Source organism: Sycon ciliatum, chromosome 10 (assembly GCF_964019385.1).
Source record: "Sycon ciliatum chromosome 10, ocSycCili1.1, whole genome shotgun sequence".
NCBI classification, from domain to species: Eukaryota; Metazoa; Porifera; class Calcarea; order Leucosolenida; family Sycettidae; genus Sycon; species Sycon ciliatum.
Window position 1 is genome coordinate 1,273,292 of NC_088652.1, and position 26,443 is coordinate 1,299,734.

General features: G+C 47.0%; 3 protein-coding genes across 3 annotated transcripts in view; 1 reads left to right on the forward strand and 2 right to left on the reverse strand.

The window, feature by feature from the left end:
* Positions 1–26,443, reverse strand: part of LOC135825908 (fibrillin-1-like) — a 289,285-nt gene that overhangs the window by 94,464 nt on the left and 168,378 nt on the right. Inside the window, exons 2-4 of the mRNA XM_065338544.1 lie at positions 13,656–13,806; positions 10,517–10,678; positions 564–655 (exon numbers count right to left, since the gene is read on the reverse strand). Coding sequence (XP_065194616.1) covers positions 564–655; positions 10,517–10,678; positions 13,656–13,797 — 396 coding nt within the window. The 5' untranslated portion in view covers positions 13,798–13,806. The remainder of the gene's footprint in view (positions 1–563; positions 656–10,516; positions 10,679–13,655; positions 13,807–26,443) is intronic.
* Positions 17,990–18,607, forward strand: LOC135826208 (uncharacterized protein K02A2.6-like). Its single transcript, XM_065338839.1, has one exon. It carries the CDS (start codon positions 17,990–17,992, stop codon positions 18,605–18,607), a length of 618 nt encoding a protein of 205 aa, XP_065194911.1.
* LOC135826149 (uncharacterized) overlaps positions 18,779–26,443 on the reverse strand; it is a 14,192-nt gene continuing 6,527 nt past the window's right edge. The window contains exons 3-6 of the mRNA XM_065338789.1: positions 26,015–26,060; positions 24,385–24,408; positions 21,388–21,507; positions 18,779–18,889 (exon numbers count right to left, since the gene is read on the reverse strand). Coding sequence (XP_065194861.1) covers positions 18,779–18,889; positions 21,388–21,507; positions 24,385–24,408; positions 26,015–26,060 — 301 coding nt within the window. The remainder of the gene's footprint in view (positions 18,890–21,387; positions 21,508–24,384; positions 24,409–26,014; positions 26,061–26,443) is intronic.

The following is a 26,443-nucleotide window of genomic DNA, read 5'->3' on the forward strand; positions in this document are numbered from 1 at the left end:
TTTTGTGTCTCTTTGTTATACATGCTGCCGAGTTGTGGTACATGCTGCTGCGCTGTTTTTGACTGCTGCGTATGTGCGGCTGCACCGTTTTCTGTCCCCGTTGTGTACACACTTGCTCGTCTTGTCCCCATTGTACGCCTTCACTATTATAATCTGTTGTCTTGTCTTTTCTGAGTGTCCGTCGTCAGTCGTTCGTCGTTAGTTGTCGTTAGTTGTTAGTTATGAGTTCTCCAGTCGCCTCTTGAAGTAAAGTACACGAAAAGCTCTCTCCCGATTTGACTAGTCTGTTTGATGTGTGGCGTGGTGAGCGTTAACGTAGAAGAGGCAGCTCGTTTCCCAACCCGAGACGACACTTTCAGCACATCCAACTCGCAATACAAGAACAGTCCTTGGATGTACCATGTGCAGTAATTTTTACACACGATGATGCCCTCCTGGGTGAAAATTTGTAAATTCATGGTGTAGCCAAGGACTGTTCGTGTGTTGCGAGTTGGGTGTACTGAAAAAAAGAAAAGGATCTTAACTGAGGGATTATAACTGATGTCTCTTATCATGTCCCTCACCTGATGTGTGATATTGGATGATGCTGAAAGTGTTGTAATGACCACATACCAAAAGTTATTCACTGCGAAGGATGTGAGTATTGAGCCAGTCCCTGAGAGCAGAGTAACAACACAGAAGCTTAATGAGTTTGCATGATTCTGACCCATTCATACTTGGTCCGACTTATTACAATGTGCGCTTCGCTTCAAAACTCAAGCATATGTACAAAGGAGCACCCGTACTAAAAAATCAACAAAGAGACGGTAGATAGATAACTACTGTGTCGTTTCTTGGCCTGACCTTCTAGTTTTCATCGCTTCTGGTGTCTCAGGGCGCATCTGCAAGTGCTTCAAATTGCAAAACGTCGACATTTTTTCATCTCCTCCAAGCTACACTGCGCTTCCTTGATTTTTCACTCCATAGGCACGATTTAGATGATCGACTTCGCCTCCTCCTCGTGCAGAACGACTGCCAGAATGATGGCTGTAGGTGTTTTCGCCTGACGCTCCTACGACACCTTCAAATGAGGCGAACAAGTAAACCACCACGCATAAAAAATCTCCGTGTGCCGCGCGCGTACTGAGTCCGATATATTTGCGTTGAAATGACTGTCCTGCACATGATGCAGTCAGACCATGAGTGCTCTTCCCTGCCTGTTTCACGAATCCACTGGCCCCGGAGACTGGAGATCTTCTTGTGACGCATCGCGATCGCGGCTCCGAGGACTCCGCACCATTCACGCACCGTATGTGCACCCTTTCTGTGCTTCAGTTTCCCAGAGAGGTTGTCGACCTCAAAGGCGGTTATTTATATCGATCAACTTCTCGACGATCTCTTCTGTGATCTTGATTCATCGGCCGCCACATCGTGAACGACTGCGAGAGAGATCAGCAAACTGCACGGAGCGATGCTGGTGCTTTCTGCACGAGTTTCTAGATGACGTGTTTGCTGAAATTCTGCCAAGAAAACAGCGACTGCAGCGATTTCAATCCGCCAGGAGGCACTCGAGAACGATCGCCCAGGAGTTTCTGGTACTCCATGGCAATTCCCCATCGCAGTGGGGTGTTGATTTCAGCACCAGGCCTTCGCTGTGTTGCGCGAGAAGCAAAAGGAGTCCTCTGACGACAAAATTTAGACGCAAAATGCTGAGTTGACTAGGATCCTGAAGCGCTGCCTCCTTTGGAGTTGAAGCCATTTTTCTTCAACATCACAAATCAACAACTGAAGGATAGTGTTAGGTAGCTGGATAGTTTATTCCGTCCTGCGATTATTTGAATTTGTTTGGTTGACGTTCGAAGCAAAACGCACATTTTAATAAGTCGGACCAAGTATTTTGGGGCAGAGCGTAGAATAAGGAAATATCGAGCAGTGCTCAAGCTGACTTTCATGCCTTGGAATGTGTCAGTACTCCTTGTCAGTTTCGTGGTAGATTGTGCACGTCTGACTGTTCAAAATCTGATTTTGTTGGTGGACTCGATCGCATAACTTCGCCCACATATTTCCATGTTACAATTGTATCCTTAGCTAATCTTTAAATTATTATTATTATTATTATTACTTGCATGTACGCGTTGGAGTCAACCATGCAAGCATGATCCACAACTTCGCTTATGCTGAACATGATAAACAGGACTATGACAGGGGAAAGAAATTGAGCTAGAACGATGATATAATGATATCATTATCATATACAATTTAGCTCATGGGTATTGAAGATATGTCATTTATGAATATGTCTATATGTCATTGAATATTGCAGCCTGAGTGATAATAATAGTGATATTTCCTGAGTTTGACTGTTTCAGCATCTTTAAATAAAAAATTATAGGAGAGAGATTGGAAGCTCAGGGCCCTATACTATGCTTTTTTTGCCCAGCTCATCATGTGTAACCTGGTATGGATATTTCTGCTGTTGTAATGGTACCATCGAGCCAAGTCTCTGAGACAGCTATTACATTGGGCGCACAAGTAGAGGCCAGTTGCATTAGATCCTGCAGCTTCTGGCGGAGGCTGCAGATGTTCAGGGACAGTACTTTCAACGTGGAATGTGAACTAGTCATGATCTAATAGATTGGTGGTGGTCTTTTCGCATCTCCAGCGTCAGGAGGGGAGAGGTGCGAGCTATTCCTCTTCTGGATGATGTGCAGTGGTGTTAATGCACCTTCTGTCGCTGGTTGTGCGGCAGACAAGTTGTCTGTCTCCATCCGCGTCTCCTGAAGAAGCTTGTCCACGATGCCTTCAGTCTCCTGAAGGAGTTGGTCGCCTGTGGTCTCCTCAAAGAGTTGGGCGCCGGTGCTGCTGCCATTTTCAGAGGCCACAGACGCACTACTGGTGGTGGATGTTCTATGGTCAATGCTGTCTCCAATATCTTCGCCAGATGTGGCTCGCCCACTGCTGTTTCTGTCAGCATCAAACTTCCACAGCCTGGAGTACACGCGGCCCGGCCAAAAGTTCTTGGCAAGCAAATATCCAGCATCTTGTGCATTGATCATGACCCGCCCTGACACCGTGAGGCGAGAATTGTTGAGTGGCCGTTTCTCCAGTATTGTCACGCTGTGTAGCGGGAAGTCAGGGAGTGGAGCAGCAGCAAGTCTCCTGTGCAAGTAAGTTGCTAGTTGCTCCTCAGTTGTGCCTGCCTTGAGGTTGCCAACAAAGATGACTTTCTTTTTAGGTCTTCGGGGCTTGTCATGCGATACCAGAGTCCAGGCGTCATCTTCGTCATCCATGGGTGGGACAACGTGGGACTGTCCTTTGCTTTGGACATCCTTTGCCTCCTGACCACTGTTGCCGGTATTGTGCTTTTCGTCTGCTGTTGCTGCTGCAGTATGCACTTCCGTATGGTTTGCTGTAGCTGCAGCGTGGGCCTCAGAGCTACCGGTATCCATACACTGCGCGTCCCCAGCGCTGTCCGTTGCTACAGGCGTTGTCAACGGAGTTTCTGCAGAGTGTCCTGTAGATCTACTTGTGCTACTACGGTGCGCTGGGTTTGTACTACGACGCTGCACTTTGCCCCCAGTGACAGCCGTTGATGAGTTGCCGCTCGTTGTTGTGCGTCCAGCTCCAACTGCCTTTGGCCTGCTGCTCATCGGTTTCGCAATGGCGGATGCCTTGAGGGTGACCAGTTCCTCTTTTAGTCCTTTGACCTCAGACGATAGCTCTGAAATTCTTCGGCTCACCCTCGCCGCACGGTCTGCGGATTCTGTGGCCAGGGTAGACAGCGTCTGCACCACTCCTAACAGTGAGTGCTCGATTCCCGGGAGGGAACAAAGCAGTTTCATCTGGGCTTCGCTTGAAGTCTCGCCCATGACGACGGCCTGCCACCGGTGTCCTGCCTAGACTACAACTAAACTATACTACTACTGCTTTCTACCTAAACATACTATACCTGTACATTTCCTCCAGTCCGGCCTGATGCCGGCTGGGCTGAAAAGAAGCAAAAAATCTACGAGCTCGAAAACGCGTGCATGCACCTGGAATCGTTGGATTTCATCTTCCCTGTCTACTTGGTCTACAACGACCGTGGACTAGCCAAAATCTTTAAGATTTTGTTGGTATAGAAAATTCGATGTTCGACAATTCATTTATAAAAATATTCAATTCATTCCGATTTACTTCCTCCGTATACAAAAACTTCGTGACTTTTTTTGAAGGCTGCGCATAGCTCTGGAATTGTTCCGTTTGACTTCAAATAACACTCGTGACAATGCTATATACAAAGAAAAAAGCAACTCAGACGAATGAGATTGAGTTTATTCAGAGTCTTCGTCGCTCCTCTCATTGTCACCTGACGACGCTGACTCCGCATCGCCAACAGTCGCTGCTTCCGCTCGCATTTCGTTGAGATTCTTTTCAGCTGCAATGATGATCCGACGCGGGACTTTGGCTACGTACTCTTCATTTCTAGAGCTGTTAACGAATCGGTGTCGACTCCATTCAGTCGTTCCAACCCGCGACCTTCGATATGCCGTGAAACGAGTCGCTCAAGCACATCCACACGCTTTGCATTTTCTCGGCAGGAGACTCCTCCCAGCATTCTACAACGGCTTCGACGAGGTCCCTGCGATTCCCCTAGGCGACAAAGGAGACGTCTGACTGGAGACTGTTCGAGATCAACCAAACCTACCTCAACATGAATGTGGGTTGTCGATGATAGCCTTTGGCGAGGTTCGTTGAGCAGTTTCTTGCTCAAAAACACCGTTGAAAAAAAGTCACGAAGTTTTTGTATACGGAGGAAGTAGAATTTTCGTTTCACCCCTACTTTCAGGAACAACATCCAAGTGCATCCACGACAACAGCTACTGTTACTACCCCTTCTACAGCTACCACTACTACAGCTGCTTCTTCCACGCCAGGTATGGATGAGCCCATGGAAGAATCAATGGATGAGCGAGTGAGTGGAGCAGCTGGAGGCAGTTGCATTGAGATCAGTCCAGCATTGAGATCTGGGTATGTTATCTTGTGCGAGATAAGCATTCTAAACAGCTCTCTTTGCACAATTCATGGCTTTTTACGCTAATGTTGCTCATATACATTCTGTACTTGATTGATAGAATCTCTTCTCAGATTTGTTTTCGCCGCTTTCTCTCTTTTTCCTATTTTGGTTTTCACCTCAGGTACGAGATGAATGTCACGCCCATCAAAGAAGCAATGGATGAGCCAGTGAGTGGAGCAGCTAGAGGCAGTGGCATTGAGATCAGTCCAGCCTTGAGATCTGGGTATGTTATCTTGTGCGAGATAAGCATTCCAAACAGCTCTCTTTGCACATGTCATGGCTTTTTACGCTAATGTTGCTCATATACATTCTGTACTTGTCTTACACCTGGTGTAATGGGCTGAAGTATCCTCCGTGATTGATAGAATCTCTTCTCAGATTTGTTTTCGCCACTTTCTCTCTTTTTCCTATTTTGGTTTTCACCTTAGGTACGAGATGAATGTCGTCGTCACCAAGCAACATGCGGAAGGGATGCGAATGTGCACAGCGTGCCAGACACTAAGCAATACATGGTTTGTGGAACGTGCAAAGCGCATCACAGCCTCTATCAGCCATACCATTTCACACTGTAGGTCAACCAGCAGTGTTCACAACATGATCAGGCTAGTGACAGCTCGTAAGCACTTCTATACGGAAGCCACGAAGTACGGCAACGAGCACGAAAAGGATGGCGTCGAAGCTTACCAAAAGCGGTACGTATTTGGATAGCAAAGTCTTCTCATAGCCACGTCCAGTAAGCTATCGGAATGAATGCTTTGTTGGGTGGTTTATTCCTACCGTATTTCCGCGCATATAAAGCCATTGCGTTATAGGTGAAACATCGCTGTTTTGGACCAAATTTTTGGAGAAAATAGCCTCGGTTTTAACGCCATGGCGCTAAAAGTGAGAGACGCTTACAGGAGAAAAATCGGCTGAGTATGACCTGCGAGAACTCGTATGGTGCCGTTGCACGTTCATGTCGAGCATCCATATACTTTCAATTTTCCCTGAAAATTTCAAATTGTGAACCTATTGTGTACAAGGTGGCATACAAACTTGTGTGAAGGTGCGGTGGCGGTATGGTATGTGACAGTGGGAAGGGGTACATGTAGAGAGAATCACCGCTACTGTAAGTTCACTGAAAGAATTGAACTCACCTTGCAACTTCCTCCACATTGAATTTTGTTCACTTATAACGCCATGGCTTTGTAAGTGAGGGTGGCCTTATATTCGGATATAATGCCATGGCTTTATATGCGCGGAAATACGGTATGATTATTTATTGTAAAGTTCAGTTCAACGGCAACTGTTTGTGGCTAGTCCCGGGAATTTTATGCCGTATATTTTTTACGCTGTGTGCTTTTGCGGTTGTCGCTTTGCCTTTGTTTTCACTCCCTATTTTCCTTATGGTGATTTCAAGATCATGGGGATAAGATAATATTAAGAATCTCTATGAAACTGTGTTTTGTTTCTATCGTGTGTTTTACAGCAAAGATACAGTGACCGAACCAACGGGCATGTTCATCAGCGTCACAGAGCCTTGGTTTGCTGCAACTCCAGATGCTCTGGTTGTCGGCGCCAATGGCATTGTGGAAGTGAAATGCCCATTCCTGTGTAAGGACAGGTGTTTTGATGATGTTGGCGCAGAGAAGAAGAGTCAGTTTTGTATTGAGAAGGTAGAGGCTGCCTGGCGTCTTCGTCAAGGACATCAGTACTTCACCCAAGTCCAGATGCAACTCTTTGCCAGTGAGGCAGACAATTGTGACTTTGTCGTGTGGTCACCAACTGAGCTGCATGTGGAGCGGATCGTACCTAATAATGATTTCATATCTAAACCGTTGACTGTTATGCGTGATTTCTACTTTGAACATGTCTTGCCAGAACTGGTCAGGAAGTATCAGTGAGGAATGACATCGCACTGATTCCTATTTGTCTCGGATATTTTGGGTATGTGCGGTATTCAACTCTCGTGTAATCCGTTTGATGGTGGAAATGCGCGTGTGTGCGTGTGTGTGTGCCAGCTAGTTCGGTTGGTGGGTACACTTATGCCAGATAGTTATGTTATGTTACCTTTATTTTACTTCACCATAGGTACAGGCATTGCTGCCTTCTTACTGTGGATCGTAAATGATGCCACAGCTCCTAGGCTATGATGAAAAATATAATAGTATGATAGATTAATATGATAAGATGTCATGACCGTCAGCAGGACAATTATAAAAATACCATGCAGCAGTGTATTTTATGTGTGTTGCGGTTGTACATGTAGATAATATTGATGATGGACAGGGGACAGAACGTACTCGTGTGTCAATAGCTAATGGAGTGAAGTGAGATTAAGATCTGAAAGAGATTTTTTGAAATGAACAAGGTTTGTTAGAGAGCGGGTAGCATCAGGTAGAGAGTTCCATGTGGTGCTGCCCAGAAATTGGATAGAACATCTCCCAGCAGGATTGGGTAGGAATGGGATGCGAAGTAAATTATGCAGCTGCCCACGGGTGACTATACGATCACCAAGTGGTATCTGGGGCTGGGCAAGTAATACAAAAATAATATTGAAAGAGAGAGCTTGCAGATCCGTGTATAGACCGGAAAACAAATACAAGCAGCTTCTGTAAAAGGACTTGGTGAAGTGATGGTATGGATAACTTAGCAAGCAAGGGAGCTGTTGCAGTGCGGCGGGGAGCCTGAAACACAGCACGAATACCAGACTTATGCAGTTTTACAAGGCAATTTAGCAGAGACCGTGAAAGCGCAGGAAAGAAGCAATTAGAGGCGTAACAGAGATGAGATATCATAGACATATACCACATTCGAAGTGCTTTCAGTGACAAGGCCCGGCCATGCCTCCAAAGCTGTCCAGTGGTCGCCGCCAATTTTTTCGCCAGAAACTCGATGTGGGGTGCCGAAGTTAGCTGGTCATCAATCAACACACCGAGGTATTTTGCCACGTGTGTGACTTGCAGAACACTGTTGTTGCAGGTGACGAGTGACGGAGCATAGTGTTGGGCCTGTTGCCAACGAGCTCGTATTGTTGTACCTACCACCTTTGTTGGTTTCAGGGTTCATATACTTTCTATTTGAAGTATACATACCTGTTAACCATGGACTACTTCTGGCTAGATAAACTCTTGTGTAAGCAATGGTGCTAGTGAAGCTTTTATCAGATCCACTCTGATTTAGCCACCCACACTAGTACCAAGTATTACCTTCACTGGGGGCAGGGGTACCTGCAGTTGGATCCCGGGACGGATACCCTGATGCCGTCGATCCTTTTTCTGCACCTTGTCCTCACCCACTTACTGAGGTGTGGTGAGCCCATCAGTGGGATCATTTCAAGTCCACCCTAGTTTGGGGATTTCAGGGTGTGTCAGCCGTTGGGTGGTTCAAAGGCCAATTGAGTCATCTTTCCAAGATTACTTTTGAGTCTCTCTCCCCTCTCCCAGGGAGACCCACGTGACCAGTTCTGGCAGTGAGCAAGTACAAGTGTGTGTGTGTGTGTGTGTGTGTGTGTGTGTGTGTGTGTGTGTGTGTGTGTGTGTGTGTGTGTGTGTGTGTGTGTGTGTGTGCATGAGTGTACAGAGCTTGTCTGAACTTCACATATATACCATAGCAGGACTTGATCGCATTACAAATTTAGTACACACACATTGTGAGACTATGCAGATGTATCCACATCCTGTTACCGGTACATCTATGCAGCCTGACAGTGCAAGGACATGCAGTGCATGGCTACACATGGAAAGCTTGAACACACAGTAGAAGTAGAAGTAAAGACTGGGACCCACATCAGCCTCATCATTGCTGGTATTACAACACTCGAGACCGGAAAACACGTATGAATTTGGCGTTGGCTGCATGTTCGCCCTTGGTATCGCCTGCAACCATTTCTTCCTCAGCTCCGAGTCGGCCGGGAGGCGATAGAAGGACAAGGATTTACAAGCTGGATCGCAGTTGTCGCAGCCTTTCCTAGCTAAAGTTGACTGGTACAATCTTCTCTTTACGTAGAACTTTCGTCCAGCTCTCTTCTCGTCACTCTCAACCAAACCCCACTTGCATCGATCTTTCCTGTTGGGGCAGAACGGTACAATGCAGCTAGCATGACTAGGCATCCTTTCTGAAACTGCCAGAAACAAGGCGATGAAGAACGACCTTCCAGCTACAAAGGAAACAATCTACTCTCTTCCCACCCACAGCAATACTTCTACAGTACAAATAATCACTACATGTGGGCGCAACAAAAAAAGTGCCCCGCAGACTTTTTTCCGCGCGGTTTGAATGCATACGGCATATTACTGTAAATCAACAAACTTTCGCCGTAGGCGTGCAGGAGTCCAAATCGTTCGCATTGCATTTCCAAGGGCAGCGTGTATGAGCCTGCAAGGATCACGTGGCTTGCGATTCAGCCCCAGTCACCATAGCCAGCAATCGCATGTCATCACGTACATTCAAAATCAACATAATTTTGGTCTGAGAATTTCACGATCAAAAATGTACGAGGAGCACTCAAAATAAGCTACAGACGCAAGGCACAAAAGTCGACTCCACTTTCAAACCAGGAACCAGACACACCAGTGGTCCTTTTCAGCTGCTCCACGAGCACAGGAAATGTTCACCAAGGGGCGCAGAGCAGCATCCATTCCAGAAAATGAGCTAAAATACGAGTGAGACTGCATGCCCGAGTACATGAGTACATGCATGAGTACATGTAGAAAATAGTCAATTTCAGTGTTTCTGCTCCAAACAGCAACTTCCTTCGACTAGCTACAAAGATTACACCAAAGGATCAAACAACAACCATTTTCTTCATTTTTTTGGCAGATGGCTTCCTTGTGCTTGACCCAGCACGCCAAAAATCACACCTCGGAGGAGTAAAAAAATTACAACTCTCAGATGTCCTCGATTGCTGGCCATGCCGAGAAGACTGCATGACGATTGCATGCAGTCTTGAATCGGGTTAAATCCTCGAGAGGGCTGCGGTAAAGCTGCCCAACCTTCGAATCATCTGGAGCAAACATTACACAGGGCAAGCAGAAGCCACAATTGCACGCCGCTCAAAAGACTACCCAGGGAATCTCCTCCAACCAGGACAGTTGAAAGTGACGCTGTTTGCCATCCGCCCAGACACGCACAGGAAATGAAATCCTTTGCCTTTGGTGGCGCACAATGATTTTTGATAACGGAGCGCTTCGGCAGCCACCAGGTGGCAGTTTCACTGCTCTCTCTGCTGAGTAAATCTTAAATGCGTAGCAATTGTCCAGCAGCTTGTGGATGTCAATTCCATCCAGTCTGAGGAGAATATGTAGAATCTCCGTCGGTTACGAAAAACAGCACTAGCAATTGTGTGGAATGTTGGTTGATCAGTTGGCATGGGAACCACTCCTGGGGCGAGCGGCGTACGTGCCTGATGGGAGCGCACACCATGCAAACCGTGAATCATAAGCTTCTCTGTCTGCCTGGACATTATGAACATTAAGTCAAACACACAACAAAGTCACTCACATCCTCTCCAACTGAAGGTATTTGCTTGGATGTTCTGTTTGAAAATGCGTTGTCTCATGTCTTCTGACAACTCTAGAATGTTTGGTGGATTTCCTGCTCCGTATTTTGCGATGTTGGCGGGTTTAACGCCACTAGTGACAGCCAGAGCTCCAAACAGGCCATCTGAAAAAAGAAGAAAAAAACACTTTTAATGCTCCACTCGGGAGATATTCCACTAACCCTTTCAGTGCTAATGACTAGATATCTCTCTCTAAAGTGTACCTGAACGGCGGATGACGAGATATTCTCGCTCCACTGCCCAGCAGCAGTACGACTCTGTGCATACATACTCTACAAACTATGGTAACTCATGGCAACGGTGGGCGATTTTCACAAAACAATATACCGTTGGAAAGGTATTGATTTATAAGAAAGAAAAAGGACCAATGAGCTAAAAGTTACACTATAATGTCCGCTAACACCACAAGTTACTAAACAATCAGCTCATGCGATAACATTGCAATCTTTTAACCCTTTGCGTGCTGAGTACGAGTTAACTCGCACTTTATGCATGACCCGATCCACTACGCGTATACGTACGAGTTAACTCGCAAAAAATTCGCGCGATATATTGCAGTACATAGACCAGTGTACAAACTTTCGTAACTTCGTCTAACATAAACGCATCGCGACAATCAATACACCGTTGGAAAGGTCTTGACCTCATCATCTTTTCAGGGATATAAAGTTCTTCGCGATAGGATAAGAATTCATTGAGCGGCGACAAGATGAACATGGAAATCACGGCACAGAGTGAACGCGAATTTTTTGTCCAGGACTTCTTTTTGTTGAGGAGCGTGTCAGGGGATTTCCCTTTGGCACGGCGCATGCGTGATGGACATCAAATGAAGCGCTTGGATCTGAGCTTTGCAGCGCAGTTTGAATTGTGAAATTCTGTTGAATTTGGGCAAGAAGCCGAACAAGAATGTGAAATTGAGTTGTTGTGCCGTTTCGAGGCACGGTGCAGTAGTTTGGAGAGGACGTGGAAGTGGCCCTGATGTGTCTATGGAGCTGAGAGCTGCCATGATGGATTTGCTTGGTCCTGATCTTTCCAACGAACCCAGGACGATGAAAATCCATCAAGGTGGAGTGAAATGAGAATAAATTTCGTTCGGAGCTGTGAGTGCATACTCCACCAAGAGAATCAGTGCGCTGGAAAGCCAGTGGATTGGAGAAAAGAGGCTCAGCATGCAAACACAAGTTGTGTGGAATGTTGCTTTGCGTCCTTGAATCGTGGTTTGACCGTATTGTCCAATGGACTTGCCAGTATCTTCATCGACATGCATGAACATACGCCAACGTCCTTCACGGCTGAGACTTTCAGCTCGTGCTTATCTTGGTTGCGCTCACCTTCCCCTCATTATGTTGATTCTATAACTTAGAACCTTCCAAGTTGGAAGGCTGTTGGAGTGCGCATCCAAGATGTGCTAGACCTGTTAGCCAGTTAGTTGTAGAACGTCAGTATCGTCGGTCAGTGTCGTGCAATGTTTTTGCATGAGCTGATTGTTTAGTAACTGGTGGTGTTAGTGGATGCCGTAGCGTAACTTTTAGCTCCTTGGTACTTTTTCTTTCTTACGAGAGAGCTTGGAAGCTCAGGGCCCTACGCTATGCGTTTTGCCTAGCAAGAGTCAACTCTCTCTTTGCATCCGAGGCCCTCAGGGTAATACGATACCGTCTACCACCTTGATGACCTAGGCAAAAAAAGCATAGAGATGTTATAATTTTTTCATTTCTCCTATTGTTCCAAAGACATAACCTAGGATTCGAACCCGCACTATCGCCCTGCATGCATTCCCCCGATACACTTCGCATACATACTAATTCTTCCAACTTCCTTCACGTTACGATCATTCTTCTAAATTGCTCTCAACGTCTGTTTAGCACAACTCCATGAGCGACTCTGACTCACTCTGCTACCTGGAGCTTCACGAGGTGTTTGTCGCGCTGGAAACAAAGCATCTCTGTAAGTTTGTATCCCTGGTGATGGTTTGGCCTGGAGCCTGAGCAGTATATAAGTGGTGGTTTTCAGGCACAATCTTCCTCAGCCTACTCAAGCTCAACTGATGAGGGGTGAATTCCCCGAAACACTGTGTATTGAGCAGGGAGTGGTGCTTTCTTGCAGGTTTGCCGAGTGGAAGGTGCGGCGTGCTTCTCATGTGCTCCGGATGGCAGTCGTGAGCCAGTCAAGTGTCAAGTTCGGCAAGAAGAGTGTGTTCCTAGTTGGAACAATAAACTTCATGACTATTACCGCCGAAGTCGCAACTTCTAAGTTTGAATTAGTTAGGTAAAAAAAAGGAAAATATCGTGTCCGTTCCCAAAGCGAACTCACGACGGCCGCTAACACCCGGTAAACCCTAGTTAGGTAAGGATAGAGAAAACAATATGTAGACAGTGAAGTATGTCCACTGCTAGTCAGTACATGACACCTGAATAGCGTTCCCGTTCCACGTTTCTTTGAAAAATACAGATTAGAGTATTTTCACACAATGCCTGTTACGCACATCACTTGTACACTATCGGCTGGGCTACTGTAAGAGAAATCTCGTACGGAGCACAATGTTTAGCAAGAAAAATCAATCGTTGCTCTAGAAACATTACTGGTGTGCTATTTCTGTGCTATTTCTTCTCTTATCTCATACAAGAGATGCAACAGACGGGCATGTGATGGCAGGGGGTCACTAAGCTTTGCGTACGTGTAGCGGAGAAGTTCCGGAAATCGTTTAAAAAAAAAAACTTTACATTGGTCACACTTTCTACTCCTACATGATACGTTCAGGGTCATTAGAAACAATGTATGAGATCATGTATGAGAAGCAGCGCCAGGAGACAGATTGACAGGGAAATTACATCGCCACTCCGAGTCATTTTTTGCTTTTTTACCAGGAGACGAGTTTGTGCAGAAACCTGCGAAGATGACGGGGACGGGAGGAATACACGTTCACCTACAACAGGAGGCAACTTGATGGGTGATTCTCCCGGAGCAGCCACTCATACGGAGTTATTCCATACCCGAGCTACAAAGTCAGTGCACTTCGAAACTGGCAATCTTACCAAAATATAACAGCACATGAGCAATAAAGGCGAAGGATTTCCTACTCACGATTGCTATCGTAGTGATACTGGGCCTGGTAAGTACCATATTTAGTGAAGAATGGATTTGGAATTAAACCATACGTATGACCATTAGAAAACCGTGGATTCAAGACTTTCTCAGACAATTGTTGAATGCTGGTACTCTGCATAGTTGTGACCTGGTGTGCAGAATAAGAATTGGTTGGATCAGTACACAGGATACGCATAAGAACATTCAAGCTTGAAAACCTTGAAGTGGCATGTAGTGGTTTGTGCAAGCCAGTTCTCTACAAGGAAAATGAAGCAGGTGATTGCACTAAGATTGTTGTACATGTGGCTGCACGTGTTGTCTCTTTGTCGTATCTGCTGCTGTACTTGTGTCTCTGTGTCATACATGCTGCTCACCCATACATGCTGCTCACCCATACATGCTGCTCACCCATACATGCTGCTCACCCATACATGCTGCTCACCCATACATGCTGCTCACCCATACATGCTGCTCACCCGTACATGCTGCTCACCCATACATGCTGCTCACCCGTACATGCTGCTCACCCATACATGCTGCTCACCCGTACATGCTGCTCACCCGTACATGCTGCTCACCCGTACATGCTGCTCACCCGTACATGCTGCTCACCCGTACCCGTACATGCTGCTCACCCGTACATGCTGCTCACCCATACATGCTGCTCACCCATACATGCTGCTGCGCTGCTCTGTTGTATTGCTGACACGTGCACCTTTGTGTGCTGATATCGAGTACGCCACTTAAAAGTCTTTTTGTGCTGATGAGGGCACCAATTTCCGATATGTTTCCTTTTGCCAGTTGTCAGTTCCCTCCCCCCCCCCCCCCAGTCCTGAAGTGTGGCAATGAAAAGCTCTCTTTCCAACCGAGAACAAACCAATGTACTAGTCTTCTTGCATTTACGGCATGGCGAGAGCGTAGAAGAGGCAGCTTGTCTGCTGCATAACGACATTTGCTGCCCAACAATTAGCTCGTCTTCACCTCACGACCCTGAAGCTCGTCGATGCGTCAGCCGGCGTTTCTCTTCTCGTCGTCGCCCCACCAATGTCTTACGAACGTCCAAGCCTCTCATGAGAGCGCCTACTCAGGTGAGCATGCCTTTGTAATTGTCTACTCTGCGTAATGTGTTGCCGTAACTTGTATTCAATTTCGAATTTTTAATTGTTTTGTGTCGGGTGACTCGGGTCCCGGCAGGAAGTCCGTGGAACCTTGTTCTCTTGTGCTCGAGTGTGTAGTGTAGTCTAGCTGCTCGTTATAAGTTCACCCCGTTGTGTTAGTTGTTCCTGTGTCGCTCTGACTACCCTGTAGAGTAGACTGTTCGATACCGGAATGCCTTGACAGCCAAATTTGTATAGACCCAAACCGATCATCAGCGTTGATTTTTCACTCAAAATAATGTTTGTGGAAGGAGCTGGCATGTTGAAGTTTGCTCTGGGGCCAGAGTCAATCGAACTGAGCCACTCCTTTGTGTTGACCCATTGCCTCCAAGTTGCCCAATTAATCAAGGAGTCGTAAAATAACGTAAAATAACGACTTCCCTAACGAAATCTAAAATTGGTTCTCCCCAGCTTATGCCCTAGTTCTGGACATGACAACAAGCCGTTTCGACATCCCTAGGACATGGTCTTTCCACCAATGCAAAGTTCAGGTTGTCTGCTTGAGACTGAAACGGGATTTGCAAAACAACGTCTTTTAGATTTGGGCCGCAGGACTAATATCGTCCGCGAACTCTTGGTGGTTTACCGCCAGTGGCAGGATCGTACTCAATGTGCTAGTGTACAAGACAAATAGCAGGGGACCAAGAACGCTGCCCTGTGGGACACCTCGAAAACAAGAAAAGCCAGAAGAGAGATGTCCCTGAACTCTGATCTGCTGGAAGTGGCCTGAGAGGTAATCGGCAAACCAAGTGAGTGGGGTACCAGATATGCCAAGAGAGAAAAGTTCAGTCAGAAGACGCTCGTGTTGAACGCGATCAAACGCTTTCGACATGTCTACGAACACAACTCCAGTGTACTCTCGTCGAGACGTGGCTAGAGACCATCTGTTGACTGCGAGGACAAGTGCATCCTCTGTGGAGTATTGTTTACGATAGGCAAATTGGCTGGTGGGTAGAAGCTGTGCTGATTTGAGATAAGTGGGGAGCTGTTTCTTTAAAAATGCCTCCAGAATACGGGAGATGATGGGAAGCAGGGAAACTGGGCGGTAGTTTGTAGGTGAGGTTGGGTCGCCACCCTGAAACAGAGGGGTGTGTGGGAGAACTGGAGCTATCTAGTCTCTCTATCACCCCTCTTCACCCAACACAACACACCAGCGCAAACGGCAGCCGCTTGGTGGAAATGTATGAATCACGAAAAATGCAAGTAGGAAAAGGAGAGAGAACAAGAAAAGAGCAACAGGAACACAAAATCACCAGCCCTTTGGCCAGGAAAAGACACGTCTAACATCACATCCACCATGGCGGCAGAGCAACCGATAGGGGCCCGTCGTAGCTGAAGCTGCTATTGCAGCGACAGCCACCACTGCCACCATTGAGTGCAGAAAATTGATCTGAAAACGAAGTCGAGCAAACAGCAACTCGAACCAAGCAAAGAAAACAACAAAACCAGCTACGCGACTACCGGTATATACCGCAGCAAGCAAAGGCATAGCGATCATTAGTCACGCGTCAACACAGAATCTAGCATGTGCATGCAGCCTTGCAGGCGCTGGCGAAATAAATAATGAAGTCAAGACGCAAATAAATAACACAACTAGCGATCGTTGCAGGAAAACAATTACAATTCAAATAAACTACTTCAAGGGAAGATGAGAAGTGAAACGACTAGCACTAGAAGAAATAGAACAAGGACAATGGAAGCGGACTACGGATGAAGCTACAATGAGGTAAGAGGCATGACACACTGATGACAGATATAGAGATGGAGATAGTTCCGACATTTCTGCCGAATTTCAAATTTGGCTTGAGGATTTCGAAGCCTATCTCGTGACGGAGGCCTCAACCAAGGTGCAACTCCTTACCAATCTTGCCGGATTAGGGGTTCGCCGGATCGTGAAAGGCCTGTCTCTTCCGACTCCGAGCGGGTCTGACACCGAGTACACTGTTCTCCGTCAAGGCCTCGAATCATATTTCCGCCCTGCAGTCAACACCACCGTCGAACGCCATAAGTTTCGCATGAGGAAACAGCAGCCTGCGGAGTCCCTCACCTGGTTTGCCGCCGGCCTGAGGACTGCTGCCGAGGCGTGCGAGTTCGATTCTACCACCAATGATTCCATTGTGGACTCACAGATTCGTGACCAGTTTATCGCTGGTTTGGCCAATATTGAAATTCGTCGGGAGCTGTTGGCAGATCCAAACCTTACGTTGGCGACTGCCATCCGTAAAGGAGTCAGCATGGAACTCTCTTATTCAGAGTCCAAGCTCTACGACCAGCCGGGGAAGTTTGGATTTCGCCCCACGGAGGACTCCATTCCCAGTGGTGCGTCCGCCAATCGTGTTAGCACTCACTCACGTTCGTCACCAGTCAACTGCAAATATTGTGGGGAGCAGCATACTCCCGGAATGGCCCACTGTCCGGCAGCTGGAAAGAAATGCAACAACTGCGGAAAGAGGGGACATTTCTCCAAGGTGTGCTTGTCACGGCGTGGTCGTCGTCAGGATGGGAGCCGACCTGGCCAGGCGAATGCGTGCAAGGAGGAAGAGTCAGCCAAAATGTGCGCAACGGATGATTTGATATACCTGACGAAGCCACTCAGCAAGTCATCCCATGATGAGCGGTTCCTGATTACCCTGTCTGTGAATGGCAAGCCAGTGTCAGGATTATTAGACACGGGTGCAAAGCGCACCATCTGCCCCGCCGATGTGGTCAAGCCAGACAGTGCTTGCGACCGTCGTCTCTGTGCGTACGATGGCTCGGAGGTCCCCACTCTCGAAATGGCGGACATCACTGTGGCGGGGAATTCACGTCAAACAGCATGCCGTTGCTTTGTGGTCCCCGAGGGGAAGAGGCACCAGCAGCAGCAGATTCCTCCCAGGTCTGGCTGAGCACACAGAGCCGCTTCGCCAGTCATCACGACGTGAGCCTTTTCTCGTAGACAAAGAACTTCTTCAGGCATTCAAACAGTGTCAAGACAACGCTGCCAAGCTACTGACCAGATTGGCATTCTTCGATGCCTCGCCCAGCCGTCCCACCGCCATTAGCTGCGACGCTTCACCCGTGGGCCTTGGCGCTATTCTTTGGCAGAAAGCAGACACAGGTGACTGGCAGCCTGTCTGTTGTGCCAGTCGTTCGCTCAATCCAACGGAAGCACGCTATTCCCAGCTGGAACGTGAAATGCTGGCTGTGGTTTTCGGCCTAACCAAGTTCCGACAATATGCCCTTGGTCGCACCGTAGACGTTTTGACTGATCACAAGCCGTTGGTTCACATTGTCAAGAAGTCGTTCGATGAAGTTCCGCCACGGCTTCAACGATGGCTATTCTTCATGATGCGAAGCCAGCTGACCGTCGCAAATGGCATTCTTCTTCTGGAAAGCCGAGTTGTTATCCCATCGGCTTTGCAACAGCCGGTTTTGAAGCTAGCTCATGAGGGGCACCCAGGCAGCGCTACGTTCAAAGACACCCTTCGCCGTTCTGTTTGGTGGCCTCGTATGTCACGGGATGCTGAGCAGTTTGCAGCAGCATGCGACATTTGTTGGCGGAGCCGCACCAACCACAGCCAAGAGCTGCAGCCAACAGAGGTTGTTCCAGTGTGGCACAAGGTGGCAGTTGATTTGGTGGAGATCGAAGGCCGCCACCTGCTCTCGTTGGTCGACTACGGGTCTCGTTTCCCGGAGCTGATTGTCCTGCCTGGAACCAAGTCCCAACATGTCGTGATGGCTTTGTCCACTATCTTCGCCAGGTTTGGCATTCCGCTCGAGCTCGTCAGTGACAATGGCCCACAATTTGTGTAAGCCGAAATGGGTGAGTTCCTCCAACGCCTGGGAGTTCATCACATCCGGGCCAGCCCACGCTATCCACAATCAAATGGCATGGTGGAAAGATTTCACCGCACCGTTTGTGCGAGATTCGGGACTCTCAACAGCCAGATGCCGTTTATCTAGCGTATCCAGCAGGTGCTTTTCTCAATTCGCACCTCCACCAACCAGATGCTTGGTACCATTCCAGCACACGCTTTCTTTGGTCGCCACATCCAAACTCGCGTGCCCAGCGTTGTCAATGCCCCCATCGTCCACCTCGAAACCCAGTTGTCACAGAAACTCGGCATGGCAGTACAGCACGACCAGCACCGGGGCGTGAAACCCCTCCCATCCCTGTCGCCAGGCTCTTCAGTGCTCTTGCAGGATGGCCACACAGCCCAGCAACGGAAATGGAAAGTTGTTGAACAACGAGGTCGCTCTGTAATAGTCTCTGATGATGCACGTGTTACTTTTCGCAATCGGCGACACGTTTGACCGTGCCAACCCCCCTCTAGCAGCACGGGACTGGAATCTCCCGATGTCCAACCGTCCAACCAAGCCGTGGTTTCACCGCCTGCCGCTCCGGCTGAACAAGCAGAGACCCATGCGTCGTCCCCGTCGGTGGCTCAGTCGACGAGGCCATTGGTGCCTCTAGCGAGACAGCCCTCATCTGCACAATCGTCTCCCATGCCCCAGTTAGCCTCCGGCGATCAGAGCGCACCATTGCTGCCCCAGATAGGCTCAATTTGTAAGCCATTTCTTGAATACCTCATGCCAGGACTGTCCCGCTAAATGAGATCTCTTGTGATCAAACCATTGTATATCGGAACCTGTCTTACACACGTGGGAATCCGTTCGTGTTTGTCCCTTTTCTTCATGCTACTTTCATTTTTATTGACACCCATAATTCCTCGTATGTTTTTTTGTGGTGCCTCTTCCCCATCCACCTTCTTTTCTTCTTCTTCTTTTTTCTTTCTTTCTTTTTTCCCTTGGGGAAGGGGTAATGTTGTACTGTACTATGTTCTGAGTCAGTGTGTGCATGCGGGATATTACGCATGCGCACGTGACGATGTTGTTGTTGTTGTTTGAGAGACTGATAAGCAAGAATGTGTTTTCGATGGTAGCTGTGATACTGAGAGTGTATTCTAGTATCGTGGGACGCAGTTCCTACAATGCCTGTGGGACCTGGGCTTTCTTTTGACGGCCAGTTACAACATTCAACACTCTCCACAGTTTGCGTTGGTCAGTCGTCCGGCATTCTTCAGTGTATTACTGGTTGCGCAGCTTCCTGTCGAGTCGCCGGGCCATGGCCCGAGCTTCTCTATGCTGATCACGCAATTGTATATTCGCTTGAAATGGACTGGTGCGTTCACTCGATTTTTTAATAAATTTTAGGATGCTCGTCTCCTAATCAACACTTTCATGAGGACTTCAATCAACATACGAATCAATATCTGACACGTCTTCCAACATATCATTCCCCATTACCATTGTCCCGAGTTTCCTAATCAACTCTTTTTCTCTGGATTCCTGTTATTTTGCCGCATATAGTGTTGTACCTGCGGCTGCACGTGTTGTCTCTTGGTCGTATCTGCTGCTGAATTTGTGTCTTTGTGTGTACATGTGGCTGCACGTGTTGTCTCTTGGTCGTATCTGCTGCTGAATTTGTGTCTCTGTGTGTACATGTGGCTGCACGTGTTGTCTCTTGGTCGTATCTGCTGCTGAATTTGTGTCTCTGTTTGTACACGTGGCTGCACGTGTTGTTTCTTGGTCGTATCTGCTGCTGAAATTGTGTCTCTGTGTGTACATGTGGCTGCATGTGTTGTCTCTTGGTCGTATCTGCTGCTGAATTTGTGTCTCTGTGTGTACACGTGGCTGCACGTGTTGTTTCTTGGTCGTATCTGCTGCTGAATTTGTGTCTCTGTGTGTACATGTGGCTGCACGTGTTGTCTCTTGGTCGTATCTGCTGCTGAATTTGTGTCTCTGTGTGTACACGTGGCTGCACGTGTTGTTTCTTGGTCGTATCTGCTGCTGAATTTGTGTCTCTGTGTGTACATGTGGCTGCACGTGTTGTCTCTTGGTCGTATCTGCTGCTGAATTTGTGTCTCTGTGTGTACATGTGGCTGCACGTGTTGTCTCTTGGTCGTATCTGCTGCTGAATTTGTGTCTCTGTTTGTACACGTGGCTGCACGTGTTGTTTCTTGGTCGTATCTGCTGCTGAAATTGTGTCTCTGTGTGTACATGTGGCTGCATGTGTTGTCTCTTGGTCGTATCTGCTGCTGAATTTGTGTCTCTGTGTGTACACGTGGCTGCACGTGTTGTTTCTTGGTCGTATCTGCTGCTGAATTTGTGTCTCTGTGTGTACATGTGGCTGCACGTGTTGTCTCTTGGTCGTATCTGCTGCTGAATTTGTGTCTCTGTGTGTACACGTGGCTGCACGTGTTGTTTCTTGGTCGTATCTGCTGCTGAATTTGTGTCTCTGTGTGTACATGTGGCTGCACGTGTTGTCTCTGTGTTGCTGACTCGTGCATGCTGCTGCGCTGCTTTGTTGCTGACACGTGCACCTTTTTTGTGCTGAGTACACCACTTTTTGTGCTGACGAGGGCACCAATTTCTGATATCATGTTTTCCTTTTGCCATGTCGGTGAAATCATCACATTTTGGCTGAATGTCCTGGCAGAAAGGAATTCATAGGTCGAGGGAATGGAAAAGGGAAAAGCAGAGACCACGTAGATGGTTTGAGTGATAATACTTTTCCAAATCCTATCACTTACGTTCAAAGAAACACATGGTATCGCCATGTTAAAGGTAAGTTCACAACTACAATACTTGACTATAGTGTTGGTAGCCGTAGAGCTGATGTGGTCCAGTTTCAGGACATTAACATATCGATGCTGTGAAGAGGTCAATGAAAAAGACAAGATGAGCAGAATCCAATGTGTAATATAATCAAAACATCCACAGCATACAGCATAATTGCACTGATGGTCCGTTCTTGCAGGATTTTTAAATGTAGAGCACACAGTTGCCAATATATTCAAGACAAGTGTACATCGCATACCGTATATTATTATTAATCGCTTTTCCGCGTCAATGTCAGCAATTTCCAAAGGACAAATGCCCACAGATTCGCATATACTGTATCGTATATGGCCTGCGCAATTCCCCTTCCCACATGTGTTTACTATCCTACAGCTTGTGTTCCTCAACACAACTGGTGGTTCATCTTTCAAAAACATTGTCACCCTTTGTTCTGCCCTATAAATGCCTTTACCGTTTTGTCACGTCATCGTAGAGCAACTTATGCGAAGGCTAGCCAAGCTTGCTTGGTGATACCATTGCAGAAAAGCCTACAACTAAGAGTAGATAAACAAGAGTGTGCAACTCCGGATCTCTTCTGTACAATCTGCAGATACCCCCGCCTGCGGGGGAATTTTTCTTTTTTTCAGAAAAACGCGCATTTTGCCACAGAGCAGTGTGAGAGCATGTGCTGGGTACCGACCTTGTAATGTAAAGCCCGGCCAAGTGCATGAGGCTAAACTTTCCAAAGGACTCGCAGCGCGTGCGTCGTCGAAAAGATTACGTCAACAAAAAAATCCGCCACGGGCCAACCCATCCTGGAGTTGCACACTCTTGTTTATCTACTCTTAGCACCATATCCCTCACACACTCATACTCAGCCCAAGGCAACAAGGAATTGTTTGGAGATAGTGTGCTGCTTCGAGTAACTGGTCTTGTAATGCAAAAGCTCGAAGAGCTGGAAAGCAATGCCAGGCCACTGGCAGCAACTGGCTCGCGAGGAGCCACAATAAACCCACATTGGGGTTGCAAGGCAAAGCCAATGCAATTGGCAACAACTGGCTCGTGAAGAGCCGCAACTAGCGAAGCAAGTGACCAGTTAGGAGCGATAGAGCTAAATGTTCCCTAGTACCTGCAACCCTTCCTTGTATGGCTGTTGGTGTGTGTAATGGCTACCGAGGATAGCAGTGAGTCGGCTGTGAGAGCGCATGGAGGAGAGGAGAGGAAGAGTTCTTGAGATGTTGTAAAAAAATAAAAATAAAAATTTCACGGTTCACGTGAGACTCGGCCAAAGGCGCAGTTTTCCGCATCCGTCAGGCGAAATAGCACGTCATAGTATATTCGAGATCAGCGGGAAGAAGATGACGACGTCCACTAATTTAGTATCTGTGCACACGAATCTGCTGTGTGTATTACTCTGTGTGTCAGCTATGGCATCATCGCATGTGGTTCCATGCCTAGCATGTACGTCTGAACCATCCTGCAAAGTTTGAATGACGTAGGTTGAGCGATCGCTCCGCGAAACATACTTTTTGAAATTCTCTTCATAGTATATCTTCCACCATTGAAATTTCGAATTTCTTCGAATTTTTTGCTGAGAGGGGTGGCTTGCAAACTCGATATGGCTTGTTCCAGGTATGCTTTGGAACCATCGCCTGTTGAAACAGTGGCGGGAAGCTGCCCTGCAACTGTTCCAACAGGAAATTAATCGATCCGAGAAAGCGCGAGTCCGCGAATCTCGGTTGATTATTGAGTATTTCAAGCCTTTTCACGACGAAGATGGCCGTCGCGGCAAAGGACATGGTGTCCGACTTCTGGCGTCTGGTGAAGCCAGGGATCATTTGTCCAGTCAGGTCGGCCGCCTAACCATCGGTAAGCTTGTGTTTGGATCCCGTTCTGCTCGATGTGGTAGATCACAAACAATTTGATATCGCACAAATTAATCTCAGCATCGTGCGTACGGTATTTTATATTCAGAAAATCCCAAAGTGTCTCTGTGTGGCCGTCCTATGCCACGAGAAACTCCAATCAGGCTCCTATGTCCTCTGCCTTCATGATTGAATGTCCACTTGGTTTGAACAACGAACACAACAATCGAGGACGGCTTTGCAATGAAAAATGCAGCTATACTGGAGCTGAAAAAAAGAAGTAAAAAATGTGCTCAGGGTGAGACTCGAGTACACGCATACTCTCCCAGCAGGTGAAACGCAATTTTTTGTGAAAAATGCGTGTCGCCGACTGACCAGTAATTTCGCCTGACGCGCAGGAACGCCACCACCCTCTTGGATCAAGGCGCAGATGCAGCTCCTAAGCGGTGGGAGGTGAGTAGATCAGACCCACCACAAAGTGGTCAAAGACCGAAATCCCATTCACTGCATCCATGTTTCCCTCGTGTCGTGTTGTAATAACTATAAATTGAAAAATCAGTAATTAATTTAAAAGTGTGCCTTTCAGGCACAATCTTCCTCAGCCTACTCAAGCTCAACTGATGAGGGGTGAATTCCCCGAAACACTGTGTATTGAGCAGGGAGTGGTGCTTTCTTGCAGGTTTGGTGAGACGTATGTTCGATGGACTTCTCGTGTGCTCTGGATGGCAGTCGTGAGTCAGTCAAGTGTCAAGTCAAGTCGGCGGAATAGTGCGAGCTCCAGCGTAGAGAGCAAACCCTTTTCAAACAAATCATCGACGAAGTCGCAACCAATATTTGAGTTCTAGAATCTTCAAATAAATTTCGATTTTTGACAGTAACAGACCTGTAAATATACATATTTTCGGCAGCTATTTAATTTCGGCTATATTCGGCACCGACCCAAAACGCCTAAATTAAAACGCCGATGAGATTTTTCACAGCATCTGTCGCACTATACCATGCCCTCTACCCCACACCGAAAATAAATCGCCGCCGAAATGTCAAAAATCGTGAAGTGCCGAAATTTTGCAGCGCCGAAATGTTGTATATTGCGATATCACTTACCTTTGTGGTTCCAGTAACATTGTGCTGTAGAAAAATAGAAATGAGAACAGGGGAGTATGATGGGATACTTTCAGACAATCCTACTCGTAGAACCTGCTGTAAATCCGGCACACCACTCATAGCCAACAGTCCTGCTACTGGTTGCTGATCCTATCCTGGACCTATTTCTGCAGCATGGAATATGCTGGGCAGAGGAGTGTTCAGTCTGTGGCTCGGTAAAAAGACGTGGCTTTATGGCAGCAAACCTGTGCTGCATCACTGGAATAGACTGCGCTCATCTGATTCAGCAAAACAGTCCAGACCGACTATGCAAACAATTATATGTCATCCAAGGTCCAGCTAGAGATTCATTAAAAAAAGCTGGATATGCGCAGAAATGCACAATAATAGGACTTGACGCTGATAGATACTGATATCAAAAAGTATAATACTATATATATATTTTAAAGCTGCTCACAGTGTGCAACTCCTGATACTTTTCTATGGGGTGCCGATGGTGAAGCTCACATCGAGTGCTGTAGTGTTCCAGTTGTACGTTTCCAGCCCGTTTTTAGCAAGCAGCGGACAAAAAGTCACTGCGGGAAGGAAAATCGCCAGCATGATCATGTAAAGTATTCGGATTGTGCGCACTCAGCCCTTCGTTTGTATGATAATGTAGTACGAAATGTACCTGAGACACGTGATGTGAGTTGTCACCCCCGTAGACCTCATATGCAGAGATGCACAATCTTGGAAGCTTACTAATTCACACTTGCTAATAAATTCGCGTTTCAGGGGCGTCGGAAGGCATTTTAGTAGGGTACGGTCAGCCAACTCAGGTACAATGTCCTCCTGGGGAGGGGTTGCTGACCCGAAAATTTTGGAAATTTGGAGCCTAGATATTTTGTGGATAAAATTGTTGCAAGTATACCTGCACGCTTGCGGTGCGCATGAAATTGGTCACAGTATGCTTGGTGGATGTATCTGGCTTGGCCCAGCATGCATTAATTATTATTATTCTAGTCTGGTAATAAGTTGCAGATTCTTCCCAGCCATGTAAAACGCCAGTTGCTTGGCTTCTTTCTGTCTGACGAGTCTGCATACAACACCAGACCTGCACATGACAGGGATTGAGTTTTCAAGTAACATTGCAGCAAGTGCAGGCAACAATGTTACTATAATATCAACTAGAGTACGCTGTGCTTCCCTGAAGACCTATAAATATGCTAAATTGTTCTCAGTCACTCCATTAGAGCTAGCTGTAACTGCTTTCCATTTTTGCCTTTTTTGCTGACCATTTTTGTTGACCATCACCCATCATTTCGGGCGTTCTTTTTACCATCTTGGAAGGTGCCCAGAGCTCCAAAATTTGGCCCATAGATCACTCATTTAGTGGACAGTTCAAAGCCATCAAAAACTCATTTTCGCCAAATATCACCTAACCCTGGTTTTTGCTGCCAATGCCTCATGTTATAATTTTGCAGATATATTCCCAGTAAGCCATGAACGGAGACCCCTTCGACTTAGGCCTCGGCCTTTGGGGAATCCATTAATAAAAAAATATATATATAAATAAATAAATCTTCCTCAAATCATATTGAACAGCTAAATGGGAAATTGCTGCTGTGACTAAAGGCAACATACAGCTTACCTCGCCCATGACATTGAGGTTGCGGTCAAGGTGGTAGATTGTCGTCCTGTGTTAACATGACACAAAACAGTTCCAATTGAACACAGAAACATAATCGTGATGACGCATGATGACAAAACTGGTAAAGAACCAACAGTACAAACCAGACCGGTGTGCAGTATAGTAGCAGCAACACTGTCGATTAATAAAGGGGAAGTTAAGCCTAAAATCAAATGTTCACCAGTTGTAGTCTTCGGGGTGCCGAGTCGAATGGTCTTGGTCCGAGGGAGCTGAGACGCTCCCTTCCTCCTTTATTCCCAATAGAACTCGCACACTTCCACCGAAACTGGGTGACTGCGCACTACTAGATGGGGATTTGTATGCAAAATGTCACTAAAAGCGCCATTTCGTTCTTATAAAGCCCGGATGACTGCGATTGGCCCATATGTT

Coding starts and splice junctions, on each gene's coding strand:
- LOC135826208 (XM_065338839.1), top strand. CDS start 17,990: ATGCTGGCTGTGGTTTTCGGCCTAACCAAGTTCCGACAATATGCCCTT.